Below are 20270 nucleotides of genomic sequence, written 5' to 3' on the forward strand. Positions count from 1 at the left end.
GAGAAAGAGAGAGAGAGTGAGTGAGTGAGAGGGAGAAATCGTTTTTCTCGAATCTCCGACGTAAAAGGTTCAAGCGGGTCGAAAGCGGTTCTTCGATCAACTCGACACGAAACCGTCGGTCGCCGGTAATTCGCCACACTAAACACCGCCATTTTCGCGAACCCGCGCGCAATCCACGGCACGGAGGAAAGACCGAGAGGTTGCTAAAAATAATAAAGGAACTATCGTAGAGACTTTGTAAACGCTTCTCTACAGAGAGTCTGCAAGGTAGAAATAAAATGTGCATTTGTGGATTAACGCATGAATTAATTTATTAATTTTACACCCAAAAATTGAATACATTCGAGTATTTTTATACTAATATCAATAGATTGTTGCATAAAATCTATCACATCGACTCGTAAAAAATATCCATATATTTATTTAATCACTTCGTGAAAGATACTTTATATTTTTCTTGATGATATTAGCTGACGCAATTTAATCTTCGATGCAAATTGGTGCGAGCGATTGTCCCCCGAAGTAAACCAATAAGACGCTGATTACCCGGTTGGTCGGATTTTTCGATCGTTGAGCGAAACATACTTCGCCAATCCATTTCTGTCGTCTCTCGGAAATTATCACCCGGCGCGAACGCACGATACATGGCGCGGGAACCCCGTCGAGCGCGCATGGCTCTCAGCTCTTTCGCTCCTTTATGAAACTCGAATAAACTTTTCTGCACGACCGCTACCAAGCGCCGCCGAGAAAAATATGCGATCGGCCGCTTTTTTCGCGGCGGAACGACGCCATTATGCGAACGGTCGTGGCGCAGACTTTTCCTGATAATTTTCACATTGCCGCAGTTTGTTATTATATTTCTATTGCTCCGCGACAATTTTCACATATAACATGTATAACATTTCATTATATCACATATAACATTTTACAAACTCTGACGCCAACTCTTCAAAAATATATAAGAGCGAGAATTTATTTGCAGTTTAATAATAATATCAGAGCGCCGGAAAAAAGACTAGAACTTCTGCACACACCTAAAATACTAAAAAGATTGCTAAATTGAGAATGAAAAAGAGGAAAATCGAGTCCAATGTGATTTGTGCTGAATGAAAGTCCGGCTGTGGATCAATCAAGGGACTGGCTCACGGAACGGCGAATTTCGGGGTGGAATAAAGGGCGCGCAGGAGCGAGCGGGGCGCCCATAAAGCCAGTGCCCCGGCTTGTACGAAACGTAGCGGCCGCCGCGGAGATTACTCGTTAAAGCGCTGACGGACGATCAAAATGCAACGAACCTGTGCATTATGTTGTTGATACGCAGAGCACTGCGGGCGAAATTCGCGAGCGAACCCGCTCTAGCAGGAGGAAGGGGAGCCCCCTCGCAACCCCCCGTCTAGGCAGACCACATACAGGATCGAGCAATTTTTAGCCCGGCCTCGGCGCGCAACTCGGGCTTCGGTACAAATCACGCCTCTCAGTGACGTATCGCCGCGAAAGCGGCCATTTTGCTCTCATATTTTTTATTTAATAGCCACCAGGGCTATCGTGTATCGCATTAATACGCGGCAGCCACGCCGCCGTGCGGTAGCGGTAAAAGAGGGTCGTGTGGTCGGGGCGACCCCCGCCACCCGGTAACCCGTAATCATAACCGAGCTATTTTTCCCCCCCGCCGCCCTCCCGCCATGGAGCTCTCGCTCTCTAACCCTCTTCTGCCCTCCCGGTGCTCCGGTCCCGCTACTGCATCTACGCTTCCAGCTCGACTGAGGATGCTAATAACGTTATGATAACTACGTGATAAATCACATGTTTTTTTTGATGGAATTAAGCGAGCGGTAAAACAGCCGCAGAATATCTGCAATCGTTGGGCGTAGGAAGGGAGGGAACAGAAGACGTGGGATACTTATGATCATTCAGGTTTCGTAACGGAATCCGAAACGCCGCACGGCATTCGTTCTGAATTCTAATTTCTGTTATGTTATTTTTTATATTATGTTTTACTACATGTGTAGCAGCGAATTTAGAAAATCATTTATTCTTCGGTTCCCGAAAGCTCGATGATTTAGTCAGACCGGAAATTGAATTGCTTGTATCTCATTTCCATCTTTTCGCAAGAGTATAAATTAATCTACAAAATCATCCATGATATCGATACCTCGATATCGTAATCGTAGAAATATTGCCGCTATGATCTATCGCGGCGGGTTGATTTTCATCATCATTCGGGTAATCTGAAAGTATTTCTTTTCTTTACATCGAACCGGAAGCGAAGGAAAGTGTGAATGTCCTCGCGTCAATCAGATATCTCCTCCATCGACGCATCGAGCGTGACATGTCGCGCCGTGCGATTTTAGATCGCATCTTACGAGCGATGCGATCGCGCCGAGCGATCCGAGCCGAGCGGATTCCGCTTGCGAGTTGGCGAGACAGCCAGCTGCTAGACAAAGAAAGAAGAAGGAGAACACGTACGTATAAGTGCGGCCAGGCTGATCAAGGTGTAGCGGTGTGCTGCAAGGTCTTACTTGTTGCTGATGGTTGCATGTCTGCCACGGCACGGCGAGCCTTCTGCTTTCCGTTGCTGATTGCTCCACGTACGCGTGCAGCAGTAGGAACCCGATGGACGGCCGGTGGTTTTCTCTAGTCGTTGAACCGGCCGAAAGTTCGCGATTCCTGCTGAGCAACCGCGGATGAGCCACTAGAGATGATCTCCTGAAGCGTGGCTGCGTTGCATCATGAAGTGCAATGGTGCATGGGATCCCCGAATTTCGTTGAATTATCGTTGGGTATTCGTGATGTATAAATCTGTAATCTATTTGTTTTTGACTTTGGACATTCCCAACGCAGAAATCTCCGTCATCGGCAATCAAATTTGACAATCGAATTTGTTGTCTTCAAGTACGAGTAAATTGTAAATGAGGAAGCTTACTTTCGTTTGGAGAAATGGAAATCCTTTTTTTTCGTTCGATCTTAATGAAGACATGAATGATAGATCATTAATCAATTTTTTTATTAAAATATGTTTTGCGCTTTCTGTATAAATGTAGTCTTTTCTAAGTATGGGAGACGTCGCAGTGACAAGATAATTAAATTAAATGATTTACACGTTCGCAAATCTGCGAAGCAACGCGGATAGTTCCACGGAGGATAATTCTACCGCATTCGAATATATTTTACAATGAGCATTGTACACGACGTGTGACTGATGTGGTATACACAGTTGGCACGTGTGGCCATCCAACTTTTTAACTCTCTTGGCCGTGACTCTTTGGCGAATCGACCTCTTACTCTATATATTGGAGAATAGACAGGGGCAGAACAGTGAGTTTATTTTGGCAAGCACCCAATTCCGCGCCAATGTTAAGCCAATTCCGGAAGGCGAAGATTCGTTATCGTAAGATAGGATCCTTTCACTATTTTTAAATTGCTATAAATAGAAAGGCTGGAAAGAAATACAGTGGTCTTCATATTTCTAATATCGATTGATTAACTAAAAGAAAAAAGTATTTGAAAATGCAATTAAAAAGATGGATATTATCCGCGAGCATATATTCTTACAAACGTGACACACACTATTTATTCAGTTTTCATCCAGTTGCTCAATGCGCCTGAATCTGCGCGAAGTAATATCTGTAATTTCCTCGAAAGCGTTTCGCTTTCTCTATTCGAACGTGAAAATGGATAATAAATTAGTAAAAGTAGCGGCGCTCGCTTGACACAGGAGTAAATAGCGATATCCCGTTGATTGAATAATTGTAATAATTGCGATTATTGACAGTCATCAAACGTGGAAAGTTTCCGGCAGAGAAAAGGGGATTTCTCGTGCGCGGTTAATTAAGGTCGCGCTAAGCCGTGAAAGGGTTGAAAATGAGGCCGCAAACGCAAGCACGACGGGCACATCGAGAAAAGAAAAAATGATCTCGGGAGAGGAAAAGCATTGCTCGCCGTTAAATCGATCGGATTTAGCGCGAAAGTCCAGCTGCCCGACGCATCTCGCAAAAGTTACGAGCATAAACAACGTTTCCTGCGAAACTGCACTTCTTTTTTCTCAACTAATTCGCCCTCGTTGCTTTCACCGCCATCGGCGATTGCAGGCAAAGACAACATTAACGTGACATAGTTGACAAATTTAGGAGAGCAAAAAATAAATATAAACTGTAAAATGTAAAGCGCGGCAGTTTTGCGTAACATTTTGCAGCATGCGCAGAGAACGCACCGCATCTTTTGCAAAATTGCATCGTGAACTTCATCGATTATTGCTTAACATCCTTGTCCAATTATGCAGTGGGATGCGAAAGAATCCTATTAACGAAAACTCGTTGCTTTTGCAGAGCAACGGGCCCGAGTGTCTTAAGAAACGTAAAGATCCGTTCGATAACAGAGAGCGGGCAATGCATTTGTGCTTGTCGCGCGCGGCCCGTTTAACAAACGTTAATTATAATTTTTCGTCGCGACTCGCGCGATTATGCTAATCACGTAGGTGTCTCCGATTCCGAGATTCGACGCATAAACCGATCGAAGACGCGCCAATAAAGGAAGGGGAAGGCGCCCGGTCGTACCGTCTGGAATGCGCCCAGACATAACGATAAATTCGCGGGGACATTAAACGCAATGCGAAAAGGTGGGTTAGTGGAAAACCCCGGGCCGTCCACTCCAATTACGTTTTATGGAATACGGCGGATACTCGAGCCTCGCATAATTGCGGCGTAACCATTAATGCAATGCGGCTTACTAATCCTGAAATTAGTAGAGGCCAGATGGTGGCAGCTGGCAATTACGCACAGCGCGCCGGTTCAATGATATCAGACGTGCACTTGGCCACGTGTGTGCTCGTCGTGTAAGGTAATATCGGATCTTTGCAGAGTTTGCCATTAAATGCACGTTGCCCACCGACAAAATGCATCGGCGAATCCGCCGGCTTCGATCGTGTCGAAAAAAGAAGATGGTTCGCGACATTCTTGTCTATTTTTCTACCTTGGTCCATCCTTGTTCGAGCTAATGGATTTAATTCTTCTTTCTTTGTTATAGCGCGCATATTTGGATATTCAATACTCGAAATTGATAGGATAGAAGTATATTTGAATTTGCTTTGGATATTTCAGCTTCTAGTTTTTAATTCCATGAGGTTCGCAAGAATTTATTCGCACAGACAACGCTTCGTCTTTCTGGCGCTGCAAAATTACAAATAACAGTTGTTTTAATTCGGTATACCAGTACTTTTTAAGAAAATTGTTCGTGGATTTGATCGATGGACCGGATCTCCGTACAGTGTATTCTGCTTTTTATCGTTCTATCAACGTTATATCAGCCTTCTAATGGAAGATAATAGCGATACCCCGCTCGATCTTCGGTGCGCTATTATCTCAGCTTGCATTAGTCTTATTACTTGTGTTTAACGTCCTAATATCAGATTCAGATTATGCGCGCGGCCTTATCGCGCCCGGCTTATCCCGGCCGGACGTACATATAATCGCACGGGATCCTATTAGCCTTGTCGAGGCCATAACTTGCGTCTCCGCGAAATATTCGCCATCGGCCGTTTCAGACGCAGGCAACTCGACCCCGTTTGATGCCGCTCGGTGAACTTTACGATACCAGCCTTGGGATGCTTTCGGTCAGATCAGGAGTCAAGGACGTCGATGAAACGGTACAAGCGGAAATCGAGCCGAGAGGCCGATTCGCGCGACTTGTAGACAGTGAGTCAGTCACTGAAGAAGAGAGAGAAAGAGAGACAGAGAGGTAGAGGGTAAGAGAAAAGGAAAGCGAGACGTGGGCTGAGTCAAAGGTAACTGTAGGTTGGGTGGTTGCATGGGATGGGATGATGTGAGGGTTAGGTTGGTGGCGGTCGACGGGGCTCGCCTTGGTCTGGCACCGCTAGTCCTTCCCGTATTGATCGCGTGCTCCTTTCCTCCCTTAGATACCACGTCGACCCTCTCCTAAGCCTTACGTATGGCCCGGGCTCGCTCCTACCTTAGGCTCGACCTTAAGCCCGGACGTTCACGGCGGGTCCTCCGCTCGGGGTTGAAATCGGGGCTTGTGAGTGATACAAATTCGACGAGAACTTTGTTCCCTCATTTGTCATTGTTGTTTCATTTATCTGCAACGGAGGAAAATGCGATGATCGACGTGAAAAATATTTTCTACGTGTTTTCATGAAGATCTCGATCTACAGACAGTTTTGCAATTGTATTGCCTTCACAATCTGCATTGCGAACAGATCTATCTTTTATCTGGAGTGTAAGCTTTTGGAAAATTGTTAATTAAAATTTTATATATTATTATAATTATTATATATTTATATATTATAAGGAAACATCTTCAAAATTCATACAAATATCTTTGCTTGCTCTTTTTATTTAGAATCTTTTGTATTCTTTTTGTATTACCAACTGCATTCGCAGTTGATTGTCGGTTGCCCCTTTGGTGCTCGATTGTTCAGCCTGTTCTCCTAAGCCACGCGGAATGGCGGCGATTCTGGGTCGTTCGGTGGTGCAGCGGTGGTCTACATTTTATCGGAATTATCGTCGAGCCTTCCGACGGCGGCAGAATTGTGGAATTCCATGGCAGATCGCATTCACAGCGCCGATCCAGTTTCGGTCGGTCGCGTGCTCGCGCGCCGCGAACGCAATTAGTCGTCCCGATAACGGGAGGCGGTCAAAACGGGATAAAACGGCGACGAGAGGCAGCCACGGCTAATGCAGATGCCGGTTTCCTCTTTAATCGGTGCGCGATATACGCGATCGTAATGATAACGAACGCGCGGTGAACGCGTGGCGCGTAAAGACTCTGCCTGCTTTATGGAAACGAAAACCCATGAAAATCCGTGTCCAGCAAGGGCTTATCTCTGATACCCATATCGACCTCTCAATGTGAACGAGTTCCTTCTTTATTTCTCTCTTTCTTTTTATCTTTTATCTTTTCTTCTGAAACCTTGACAAAAGTGCAGTATCGCGTTATTGTTTCCCACGAATTATTCGCGAGAGAAAGAGAATTGACATTATATTATATAGAGAGAATTGATAGCATAGCACTTAATAATGTATTTTATTAATAATGTATAGCAATTAATAATGTAATAAAAATAAATTCAAATGCAAGTGTGATTATGTTCGATTGTGAAAAATTTTGCGATACATTACGAAATAACCGGGTTTCTGCGATTGTTCAGTCCGCTCTTTCGCTGACGTTAAATCCGGTATTAAACCCGGCACAGTTACGCATCGCGGAAGCGCGGGTGTTTCTCTTCGAAGAATGAGAAAAAGAAGAGAAAGGAAGGAGGAAGAGGAGGTCAAGATACACACGCGGTTTTCTATATCTCGCGTGAGCCGCACGGCGAATCAGTCGCGTGCCACTCGCGAGTGCACTCGCGTGTTCCGTCCAAGCGTGAACTTCTAATACCCCTTCATCCTCACCTTGACTCCATCGCATTAGCGGGTTGCCAATAATACTTCACGCACGAAATCTTTCCATTTTCCTCGCTCGTGCGAGTCGCTCGGCAGTCACGGGCACGATCGGCAAATCGCCGGATGACCGCTCGCACTCGCGCGACTTCCAGCGAGTTCGATGAACACTTCATTCAGAATCCATAAATGTACGTCATATCACCGATACTAAAATATCAGTCAACTTTTTATCCCGTTTCTGGGACCAAAAGTTCTTTTTCCGCATCCGCGTGTTAACACGACGTACAAAATGATTACGATCGAAAGAGAGAGAAAGAGAGAAAGGGAGAGAGACCGACTGGGTTGCCGGTCGATCGATTGAGGGAAAACTCGATTACCCTCCCTTCCGAACGAATTGCAATTACAGTAGTAACGGTGAACGAGTCTCGCGGGATGATGCCTCTTCGCGGAATGGCCATGTCGGCCATTTCGAAGGGATGGAAAAAGGGGAAGCGCGCCCAGAGAAAATCCCATTACGGCTTAGTATCCTAACGCGGTACAGCACGGGGAGCGAAACGGCAAAGGGAAGAAAAGGAAAGGAAAGGGACGGGACGGGACGAAAGCACGAAGCTCCGACTCGCGCGCACATCCGTATTGACGCAACGCCGAAGGGGTGCCCACCCCGCGGATTAACCAATCGAAACGCAGCATCCGCGCATGCGATTGCACGGAAGCGTGCCATTTTGTATGCCACGCTACCGAGGGCGAGGCGGAATCTCGTGGCAACCCCCTCGTCGACCCTTGTTCCGCGGACGGAAAATGAAACCGAGAGTTTGACACAGTGACATATTTAATCATAACAGGTGCGAGGGCACCTGCGCACCTGGATCGCGTACGACTCGATGTACGATGGCGTTGCGGATCTCTTTCTTTCTCATTTCTTATACTATTATGAATATATATCCCTCTTTTATAGACTTATCTGAGAATTGTTAAGTCCATAGAGTTAATCTGCGTGAAAAGAAAATATTTAAAAAATTTAAAAGAGCGCAAAAACAATGAAAAGGGAAATGAATTATTACTGCACTTGGATTGTCACATGAACAATGTGGGTCAAATAAAAGATCAAATTATGATTCCACATCCTTTATTTTATTAAATTATAATAATCATTAACAGATCAGTTAAAAACTTGCCGTCGAGATAAAAATTCCATATTCGGTGACGGAAATAATCGAAAATGGATTTGGGTATTCACGTATACTCTTTCTCTCTCTCTTGGTGCGCTTACCATTTTTCTTCCGCGGCTCCGGTCGGTTTCAGGACTCGTCATATTTCAGAACAATAAGTTCCCGGTCTGGCGTGTGCCTGGCACCGCCACTGCGAAATAAAACAAAACAATACACATTTACTCGCGAAACGGTGGAGCGGACGAGGCTTTAAATGGTTTCCACCCCGCTTCGACCGTTGTGGAGTGGCGCGGGCCGAAGACTGTTAAAACTGGGACGGATATTTTTGGCTTTGATGCGCCGCATTCGACCGAGAGAGAAGGAAAGATAGACCAGAGAAAGAGAGAGAAACAGGCAAAGAGACGGAGAGAGAGAGAGAGAGAGAGAAGAGAGCACTCGTTTGGTATTTGCCGGTATCGGGACCACCGATAAATGGGAAAACTTTCCTGGGGCGTTTTCAGCGCGGAAACAACGGTTCGCCATCACCCTTCGCAAGCTTTCCGAAAGGCAACGCACCCTTCCGTTTTCGTGCCGGCGCACTATTCTCGCGTGGCGGCTCGAAATTGCCCCTGTATTTCGGAAACCTTAATCGCGCGCGCCACGTCGGATTACGTCCTTGAATTATTCTTATCGTCATGGGGCGGCCTTTGTTCTCAAGATTCATTTGCCCCAAAACTTGTATTTTTTTCTTCTCCTTTTTTCTCCTCAGGAAACTCCGTTATCACTGCCATAATTGCATTCGATCACGCGATAAGTGGAAAACCGGGCTTTCCTGAATTTCCCCTTTTATTAAATGTAAACCGCGCAGTTAATTATATTTTTGATTCTCTGTATATTGAATAATCACACAAATATAAGGATTGCAAGAATGCTTTTTCTATGTAAAAATAATAAACTTTAACTTACTTTCAACGATATTGTCTTCTTCTCGTTCTTTTAAATTTAATTTCAGGTAATAAATATCTAACTTCAAATAATGCTGCATTTACTGCATTCTGCAACTCCGATAGCGCTCGTAAAAATTAAAAAATGTCTATTAATTACATGACAGTACGGAAACACGTGTCTCTCTCTCTCTCTCTCTCTCTCTCTCTCTCTCTCTCTCTCATTCTCTGTTGAGAAAGTCTTAGTTAATACATGTAAATCAGGGTAACAGGTATTTTGGGCCTCGAGGTGTACACTCGGATTGCAAGCTCGTTTGGTATTTACCGGTATCGAGTCAGCAGACAAATGAGAAAACTTTCCGAAACGTTTCCTACCCGACGCCGCAAAACGCCTAGCCCCCCTCCGGCTTTCGAAAAGGCAACGTACCCTTTCGTTCTCGTGCCGCCGCTCTATTCTCGTGGGCTGCGTTTACGAGTGTACGTCTAACTACATGTACGTGTCTAAAGCTATGTTTTGCAGTGCCCTCAACTTATCCACGCCGCGAATTAGCCTCTTGAACTTTTGGCCCCCTCTGATGCAAACGGAGCAGTCCCTCGGTTTCCGTTCATGATCGGTCGCGGATTATTTTACCATGTAGTTTCAATTCACGGATAATTAGCGATTCAGCATTGTTATTATATGATTACTGCATCAATATCATCGATATTAAAGTATACTTTCGCTCCTTTTCTCGTACACTTGGTGGTACGTAACATTTTTATATAATGAGTGTTGCGTGTTCTAATAACGTGTGTCCGTACAATTTTCTATTCGCAAGAATTCTATTCAAAACTATTTTTACACGTGTATCTTGATTTGATCACGGTGGACGATTTTTCTGTTTCAGGCACTGAACGGGTTCCTGCTAATATTGACTTGCGACGGGGAAGTGTTCTTCGCTACCCACAGCATAGAGAGTTACCTTGGCTTCCATCAGGTAATAACTAAATAATTAATTAATATAATTCAGCAAAATTATAAAATTACTTCGCTGCTCGAAACACTTGACGAAATCAATCGCGCAAGGAAACAATCTTCAGTAAATCTGACGGTATTCAGGGTGTCATTCGCGTGTCGCTTAAAAAGCGACGTTATTTATAGATCGCGAATGCTTGCACACTTGGCCTTCCCCGTGGGCTCACCCTTATTACGAGGTAATTCTAGACATAGTTCAGCCCCTCGTCACCTTAGTTTATCTTCAGTCACCGTGTGTCCACACCCAATACACGGCAGTCACGCCAGCGTCAAGTCCACCAAGTATAATACATGTACGTGTGTGTCACGTTTGGCCGAACATCATCCCTTTCACGAGACAATGTACCCTTCTATCAGGACTGACGGCCGGCATACATTTTTCAGTACCAACACTCGGTCATTGACGCAATCATGCAACAAGCTTCGACGTTGCTGGGCTTCAACAAATCTGTCTGACGCTTGAATAAAGAGATCTCTATCTATTTATTTATTTATTAATCTGTAGTAAAATTCACTCAAAAATTAATCTCAAGAAATTTGATAGAAAAACGCGTGCTTGTGTTACAATCGACCGGTGACTCGCAAAATCGAACGTTGCTATTGGAGAACACGTAAATATCGGAGTCATCCAGAAGCTACGATCTGCAATACAAGAAATGCATGATCGAGTTGCATCGTCCTGCGAGAATCGCGCGCTCGCCCTGGAAGCGGCTGAATTACAGGACATTAGAATTCCGCGCAATTTTTACGAGCCGGCGTTATTCAGACGGCAATCCCGCCGCTCCATTCGATCGCGATGATTACAATTATGCTAATTCATGCAAGTCTACGCGCGTACTATGCTCTGCCTTGCTGCTTGTCGCTATTCGCTCCCGAGACGTCGAATAACAAACGATACCAAGAACGAGAGGGATCTCGGATCCGAATTCCGACGTCTCCTTATTAATTATGACGACGGGTAATTGGCGCGGGCTCATTAAGGAGCTGATTTCGCCTCGGCGATTTTATATTTATTTAAGTCGCATCGGAATCAACCGGGGTCCCCACGATCGACAGCCAAGAAAGAAAGAGAGAGAGAGGAGAAATTCACGCGGTGTGGGAACTACGGAATACCGATCCCGATTTACCGCGCGGACCGAATCTAATTGCGAGGCCGCGATCCACACTGTTGCACATTCGATTGCTACCGCCGCGGGCCGGTGCGTTCCTCCGCGCACACGATCATTTGAATACTTCGGCGGGCACCCGACGAACACGCCGCGTCGGAGGTTTCCCCCTTTAATGATAAAGCGGCTGTGCGTAACCACAGTCCAGCATGGGCTATTGGTTCCACGCGAGAGCGTGTGTACACAATGTAGAAACTCTTGAATTCCGCGCGATACGCGCCCGCGATGAAACGAGCGTTTCTTCAGAGGCGCCCTCGCGAAATCTTCCTCGAACTGACGGTTACCGCGCAAGATGCCCGAATTTGTTGAGCGGAAGTCACTCGGGGGCGCGTGGAATCGGAGGACTCTGCACTTCCGGCGACCGACTCCGGCGAGGTTTCATCCTGAAGAAGAATTTCATTGTGGAGAACATAACGAAGAAAACGGACGATTTCTGAACGTAGCTGCAAGTATTTGCAATAAAATGATGATTGGCACTGATAATTAAAATAGCTCGTTCTCGTAAAAGTTAATTTTTAATAATTAACAGTCTGTCAAGTGAAGGATGAGAAGATCGTGTCTGCGTTCTTCTAAGATCTCTTCTCTAACTGTAAGATCAACTTCTATGTAGCTGGAAATTGCGCGAGAGGTGTCCGAAGCGCGACGTATGTCATTTTTTTGCATCCTCTGTTCTGGGAATACCGGACGATCGGATCGCGCTATCGCCGGCCGTGTCGTCCATGCGAAAGCGCATTAAAGAATCATCCATCTGCCTGTACCGGGGGATAAGTAATCGACTACCCGGCTGCATAATGCCGTCACTCGAGTCCCTTCGGTACACACCGAAAGAGAGAGAGAGATGGGGAGGCTCGGGCATGCACGCGAGCGCAATGTGCATACATTGTAAAAAATGACGGATGATGATTTCCCGAGCCGATGACTCTCTATACAGGGCGCACGCGAGCGCCAAGCCGAGTATGAATTGCAGAAAATAGCGGACGATGATTTTCTGACTCGATGACCGCATATCCGAGACAACAAAAAAAAAGAACAGGAAAAAAAGAAGTGGTTTGTTATACGGAGCGTTCTAGATTTCCTTCTATAAATACTCCCCGCGCGACATGCACGTTGCGTATGTATGTGTGTGCGTGCATGCACACAGGTTCTAAATCACCGACAGAAATCATTCGCCCCGGTTTCGCTGGGAATGACGGAAGTCGGATCGACTTCTTGCGAAAAGCATGCGGGAAGTGTGCGATTGTGTGGGAAAAACGTACGCCACGTAATTTTCGTCGTCAGTTTTTCACAGGATCAAAGGGACCTGGTATCTGAGAATCGTGCACTCGCTTAATATTCTCCTCCTGGAAAAGATTTATTCGCATTCGTGGAAATTGATTCCCGCTCGCGCGACGAAGAGCACGAATTGCGATTTCGGCAGGACAATTAAAAATAAAATAGATAAAATTTCTTGATAACATTTCCTTCGATGTTAATATACGTTCAGTGTTGATATATGTTAATATATAAATACTTATTTTTCTTTTTACACAAAATTACGTTAAAAATTGCTTCAACTATTTAATAATTATTCATTTACTCATACACATGCATGTAACGCGTTGCTCACCCTGTGACACGGATTTCCCGATTACCGCGGTAGCAATCTTACGGACGTAAACGGACCTGACGAGTTAGAGAAATCGTATCGAAAGACCCTTCATCCGTATTCTTTAACGAGCTTGGATTATTACGCCAACTTCGTGCGAGTATCCATTGAGACGTAACAATGCACGCAACGCGGCACCGTGCACTCCGTACGATGTATTGAGAAAAACAAGGACGATGACTTCGCACGAAGGTGGCGTTCGAGGAAAATGGGCGTCTCGTTATACGATTTTTCTTTCTACCCTTCGAATCTGATACACCCCCTTGAACCACGGCTGCCGCCATTGTGTCACACATTAGTTGACTTTTGTGTGGTCATTATATCCACAGACGCGGATCTCGCCTTCTATCTTTTGTGCCGCGGGGATTGCTTAAAATGACGAAGAATGACGCGACGAAATTTCTTCGCATGATTAATAGTGCTCCATTCCACAACCCTCCTTCTTTCTATTTGTTAAAGATTTCAGATGATTAAAGAATACTAAAGACTTTTCCTTCCCAATGTGCAATTTATTTATTCATGTATCTCGCTTTCTTCTTGACATTTATTTTAATTATATTATTATATGTTTTCTTCTTTGTATGTTCTTTGAATACGCAATTATGAATAAACACATATTTTTTACAAATGCATTGATATATTTTTTAACATACCTATTAATTAAATCTCCTCGAATCATTACCCGCGCGATCCAAAACCGTTACGAAAATCATTCATCTGCATCTGTAATGAGACTAATCCCGCTCGGTCTTCGTGCAGGTGCTCGTTGAGACTTAGGAACGCGAGCAAACGCACGCGAACCTAACAGCGCATTCATCAGATGTGTTTTAAGGAAGCGTTAGGTAACGTTATGAAAAACTATCCCCTCGAACGCTATACGTTACGCGATTATCCTCGCACGATGACTTGGCGGTGAAAATGGCTGAATTCTATCTTTTTCACAATACCTATCGTGATGCTCCGTCCTCTTTTAACCGTTATCTTGCGTTTGTGCTTATGTCGGGATATCGATGAGTGTTGCAAGAATAACTTATTAATCTCCCTTCGCCGACTAGTGCGAGATGTGCGGCACATTTACAAGTCTCGACTTAATTAAAGCGGGATTTCTTGCTGAGAAACATATAAACTGGAAAAGAACACAAGTTTAATCAAATTACGAGCGATTTCAAGTTTCAAGTTAAGCGAGAGTGAAGATAAGAAAAACGAAGGAGCAACGTGGCGGCTCGCTCTCGCGATTTAAGATTAAGAAACTCGGAGAACGTCGGGAAACGAAGTGTACGATTCACGCAATTTCTGTACAATCTGTTTCATTCTTACCTGTTCAGAATCTGTGAATTCGAAAATCGGAGACTGGCATCTCATTTTCGCATCAAAACGTTCACTTTATGTTCAAACTTTGTACAATCTCGCGAGGGAACGCGTAAAGTTCGCGAAAAGCTCGAGACGAACATCAGCACCGTGGAGCGAACCCTCCAGGGGTACGCGAGCGAGGGAAAAACCGCGTACTGACAGGCGTCGAGCCACAATGTTCCTCGCGTAATTCACGAGCGGGTTGAGGCGGTTGAGCCGCGCGGTCTCCCTTCTCGCCGGCTCTTTAGTTCCATATCTCACGCGAGAAATATAAAAAAGCTCGCGACAAGCTGGAACCGGCGAGCGAGTGAGGGTGTGAGTCCGGCCGAGGAGGTTTGAGGATCGAGGGGGTGGGTTTTGAGGCGCGGTTTCGCGATTGCTCGCGCGGCCCGCACGCCGCTTAATTGGACTGATAGAGTCGATTCGATGCTCAACGAGCCTTTATGCCCCGTGACCCGCGCGCCGGATAAAAGTAATAACTTTACTGAAAGGTCAAAGGGTGCTTATCGCCCGCGAGAGCGAAGCAAAGAGAGAGAACGAGGAGCGGAGGAGAGGCGAAGTGGCGGAAGAGAGTGGTGCAGGGAAAAGAGACCTTGGAGTCGACGGAGGTAGGGTTTCCCCCCGGGGTAAGCCTCTTTGCCGTGTGCGACGTGTTATTTCATATTTACTCGGGGTTCTCGATCTCGAGCGTTTCTACACGCGGTAGAAACGCGGCGAACGATGCGATTGGGGATAACTCTTGCAAAGATACCAGCGGTCTTGTAAATGTTTAATCATAAAAAGTATGGAAATTTTGGAAAAAGTTACATACTAAATCTCAAGTGTTCCTATCAAGCGTGTGAATTTTCTATGCATGTTTGATACGTATTACAATGTGTAACTAAGCCACATCTCGGATTCCGAGACGCGGTATCTCGAAATATTATTTACGCTTTTCTCTTATAAAAAATTTATTACCAAATTTGAACGAAAAATTCCAGTTGTACGCAAAACCATGCATTGCAGATTAATCTCGCCGGACATGTGACGAGCTTAATTAGGGCACGCTTCCCGTAAGAGAGAATTAAATATGAAGCTATAATGATATCGAGATAAAAGAGGTAATATAACGAATCGCTTCGTTCATCAGTTCATTCCCGGCGGCGGTACGTGCAATTTGCATAACACACTCATGACGCGATCTATCGGAGGACCTAATAGTGCCGCGAGTTTGTTAGAGGCTCGTTAGAGATGCAATTTATAAGAAATAATAACAGAGTACCTGGTGCCATTAAAGTCTCGCGATTCCTGAGAAATTCCGTCTCGCGGGTGATAACGCTTTAACGAAAGCCCATGGACAGTGAGTTATACGTCGCCGTTACCCCGTTTATGTATCTGCGGCGGCGATCGCGTATTAATTGCCATTAGGCGCGTGAAACGCCGCGTCGCCCGCGTGATTCAGGACGGGGTTGAAACGCACGACACGTGTCACTTTCCAGGATGAATTGTTTCGGACCGCAGCATGCAGCGCAATCACGTAATCGTGCGCGTTCAAATGATTTGGAGAGAATCGAATGGCGCGAGATATCGCTTTTAAGCGAATGTCGGCTGAATAGCGATCGCAAACTACGATAACGTATAACAGACCGCCAGCGTTACGCATCTAAATAGTAGAATCACGTTTTTATTGTTTTAATTCATTAAATTAACCATTTGATTTTTTAAGTTTGAAAACCAAATGGAATTTACCTAGAAACAATATTTTAAATCTCTTTTGTTCAAACCTATCATTATTTTATATTCTACTAGTACAACACAGGCGTGCGCTATTTTATTTTTCAATACTAATAATGTTTTCGAATAATAATATTCATCTATTATTTATTATATGCACAATTATCACACTCTACCAAATTGTTAACCTCCACGAGAAGACATTTAACACGGCTTTTTTAAAAGTGGATTTGGCATATTGCGAAGCGTTTTCGACGATTGAAAATCCTTTATATTTAGAAATGAAAAAGTTATAGAGCTTGAAAGATTTTTCTTTTCCGAGGAATTCTGTGATATTTATATTGTTAGTTGGCATATTGCCTAGATTCCTCGAATATTAAAAATCCTTTAAACACGCAAATGAAAAAGTTCTAGTCCTTAGAACTTTTTCTTTTTCCGAGTAGTTCTGAGACTTTTATATTGTTAAGTGGCATATTACCAAGATTTCTCGACTATTGCAAATCCTTTATATTTAGAAATGAAAAAGTTATAGAAAGATCTGAAAATTTTATCATATTTTAGATGAGTTATAGAGCTTGAAAGATTTTTCTTTTCCGAGTTCTGTGATATTTATATTGGTAGTTGGCATATTGCCTATATTCCTCGACTATTAAAAATCCTTTAAACACGCAAATGAAAAAGTTCTAGCCCTTAGAAGTTTTTTCTTTTCCGAGAAGTTCTGAGTTGATGATATTTCATTATTTTGTAAATTGCCTAGAGTTCTCGATGATTTAAAATTCGTTAATTCAATAAATGAAAAAGTTCTAGCCCTAAAACTTTTTTTTTCCGAGGAGTTCTGGGGCATCCATATTATTATTTGGCATATTGCCTAGAGTTCTCGATGATTTAAAATTCGTTAAATCAATAAATGAAGAAGTTCTAGCCATTAAAAATTTTTTTCTTTTTCCGAGGAGTTCTGGGATATTTATATTGTTACCAGTACAACACAGGCGCGCGCTATTTTAGTTTTCAATATTAATAATATTTTCGAATAATATTCATCTATTATTTATTATATGCACAATTGTCACACCCAAATTGTTAACCTCCACGCGAAGACAGCCGCGCGATGGTAATCTAAACTGAACATAACGCACAACGCGAATATTCGAAGTTATCAAAAGTAACAGTCCTAATCGAGATAACCAATCAGCGTCGCGGAAAAGAGGCAACAATGATTTCGATTTGATTTACCACGGCTTTTTTAAGAGTGGATCATCATCTACATCTAGTCTGATATATCTAATATCATTTTACGAATGACGACTATAGTCGGCGAAAGGGTTGAATGCGCTCTTGGGAGATTGAAGATTGCTTAAGAAGCGGCAGAAGGCTTCACTGCTGCACGCGTCTCCTAAAAACTCGCGACGGAATATAAGGCGCAGGGGTATCATGATGATATCGTGTCCGCGAGAGAGTGGATGATAATTAAATAAAGAGCGTGCAGCCCGCGGGAAATCGTGCGTCCGCGATTCTCGTTAGCGTTTGAGGTATTAAAGGATCGCGACTTACGTGACTCCGAAGGGGAACACGCTCGTACTTTTGTGCCGTTATCTCCCTCGCCGGATCGGATCGGAGGGACGCTTCCGTGATGATGCGAGGATGAGGACGACGACCGGGCGAAACGACAGGGTCGACGAAAAAGAAGGAATTCCAAGCGGAACGCGGCGGTCGGCGGCGATACGTTAAAGCTCGTGACGCGTGTTCCGCGCGAGCTGAACGAGCGTTTTCTCGTAAATTCTGCTTGCCCGCGTGGGCGCGAATAAATCCCGACGACGTTTACATTATCGTGTGTAATATTTCGGCGTAATTCACCGTGCTGATGAGGCTGCACCGGGAAGGCGCGTTTCGGCAAGCTGGAGTTTCTGGAGAGAGGAAATTGCGCTGGCGATCGTACGAAAGCATCTATCAAACGCTCATTAATGTGAATAATGAGAATGAATAATTGCTCGAACGTATTTACAGCGTGTAAGAGGTACAGGAAGAAAATGTGAAGAGAAGAGAAAGGGAGAGGAACCAAGAATCGAGAATATTAATAGAAGACATATATTAAACATTCAATATTTCTTTTTCGATAATAAAGCGAAGAGTTTGCGCATTACTATATTTCCTTATTAAACTTGCGAAACTATTCTTCTCCGTCTGATCTCGCGATTAATCTTGATTAATCAACATGACAATTATTTTTCGAAAATATGAATAATTCCAATCGAGCAACACGACCGTCTAGAATCGTTTCCCCTCACATCTGCATTAATCCCCGTTCTCCATCGTGCTGATCGTACCGCGCAAAGTACGATTCGACATCTCTCTCTCGCGTCGTCCTCCGTTAACCGAGTCGTGTTGCCAAGCCAGTGCAAAAAGATAGTCTCCCGTGAGAATCGTAGCGTACCTGCGTCGAAGGGTCAAGCCGAGCCGAGTCGCTCCGTCTTTATCCGGGAATTAATTACCCATTAGCAATTACCCGCGTCCGACGAACCGCGCGTTCCCTCGGAAACGTCGGCGGCGCGTCTCGGCGCCGCGCCGCGCCGCGCCGCACCACGTAGATATCGCGGGATGATTCACCGTGGGGTTAGGGCCCTGGGGCCCTTTCTGTCTCCCCTCCCTCCCCACGCCTTCCCTTCGCCTCCCCGTGCCTCTGCGAGAATCAATTGAGCGCGTTAACCGATATATACGGCGTGATCTCGCACGTCCGTTCATGAGAGAGAGAAAGGGGTCGAGCAAGCTCTCTCGCGCGCGAACTGAATTATGTGGCACATTTTGACAATTAATAGTCGCTAATGAAGACACAATCGGGCTGCCCTGGAGCGCTCTCGCCTTTCACCCCTTTTCTCGGCCCGCGCGCGGGCATCGGGAATAATGCAGAGGGAGAAGGAACAGATTACAAAGAACCGAGGACCCGGGACGCAGACGAGGGGAAGGAAGGGGGCAAGTTGGTCCGAGAGTCGGCCGAACGCGCCGCAGCTTCATAATTCTCCGGTGTAATTGAGAGCTCAACTTCGAAGCCGCGATACCTCCACCGCGACCCCTACATGTACTATGTATGTGTGTGGGTGAACGCCGAGGTACAAATTTATGTGTGTGTGTGTGTGTGTGTATGTGCACGTTTCGTCGTAACCATTGAGGGCCCCCTTTGGGTCCCGATCCAGCGAGGAGGCACTCTCGGAGGTGTAACGGGTCATGATGTTGCATTCGTATCGATGGTGTTGGAGAGACATTCCGAAGATTAAAATAGAGGGAGGATCACATGGGAGTTGATTAGAACATCGCATTTTCTATAACTGTTTGTTGCTCAAATGCGGATTTATTTATTTCTCTCTTTTCGCATTCGTAAATCACTGATAAAAATTATTTTCTATTATATATGTGTGGTGTTAACGGTGCACTACCGCAGTGGAGATTGTAATGTCTCTTTCCACGCAATCCCGAAATTCCTCATCCTTACGTGGCTGTGATTAATCCTTGACCCGTGACATCAGGCCGCTCGTACATTATATTTTACCTTCGCATTTCTATAATTATTGCACGCGCGCGTTATATACGACGCACTTACGTAACTCCAAGTTAACACGTTGCCTTGCAATTGACAATGCTGCGAGGGGGTCCCACATCTCCCTACGAAGAACTCCAATCGACGAGAGAAGCAATTACGTCAGAAAATCCAAGACTCAACTCATCCCTCCAGATCGTCTCGCAAATTTTCCCCCTTGGCCATATCAGTTTTCGCGCAAAAGTCGCGACACTCGCCATACGGTTCGCCATACGACACGTTCGCGATATGATCGCGATAAAGACGAGCCGGCACGGGGGTCGAGCTGGACCCGGGCCCCCAGTCCGGGCCGGGCGCGATTATTAA

The 20270-nt window shown here is 45.0% G+C and overlaps 1 protein-coding gene across 1 annotated transcript in view; it reads left to right on the forward strand.

The window, feature by feature from the left end:
• Positions 1-20270, forward strand: part of LOC105278731 (protein single-minded) — a 185801-nt gene that overhangs the window by 144543 nt on the left and 20988 nt on the right. Inside the window, exon 4 of the mRNA XM_026973956.1 lies at positions 10374-10463. Within this exon, the coding sequence (XP_026829757.1) occupies positions 10374-10463 (90 nt within the window). The remainder of the gene's footprint in view (positions 1-10373; positions 10464-20270) is intronic.

The sequence above is a fragment of the Ooceraea biroi genome, chromosome 11, assembly GCF_003672135.1.
Source record: "Ooceraea biroi isolate clonal line C1 chromosome 11, Obir_v5.4, whole genome shotgun sequence".
Taxonomy (NCBI): Eukaryota; Metazoa; Arthropoda; class Insecta; order Hymenoptera; family Formicidae; genus Ooceraea; species Ooceraea biroi.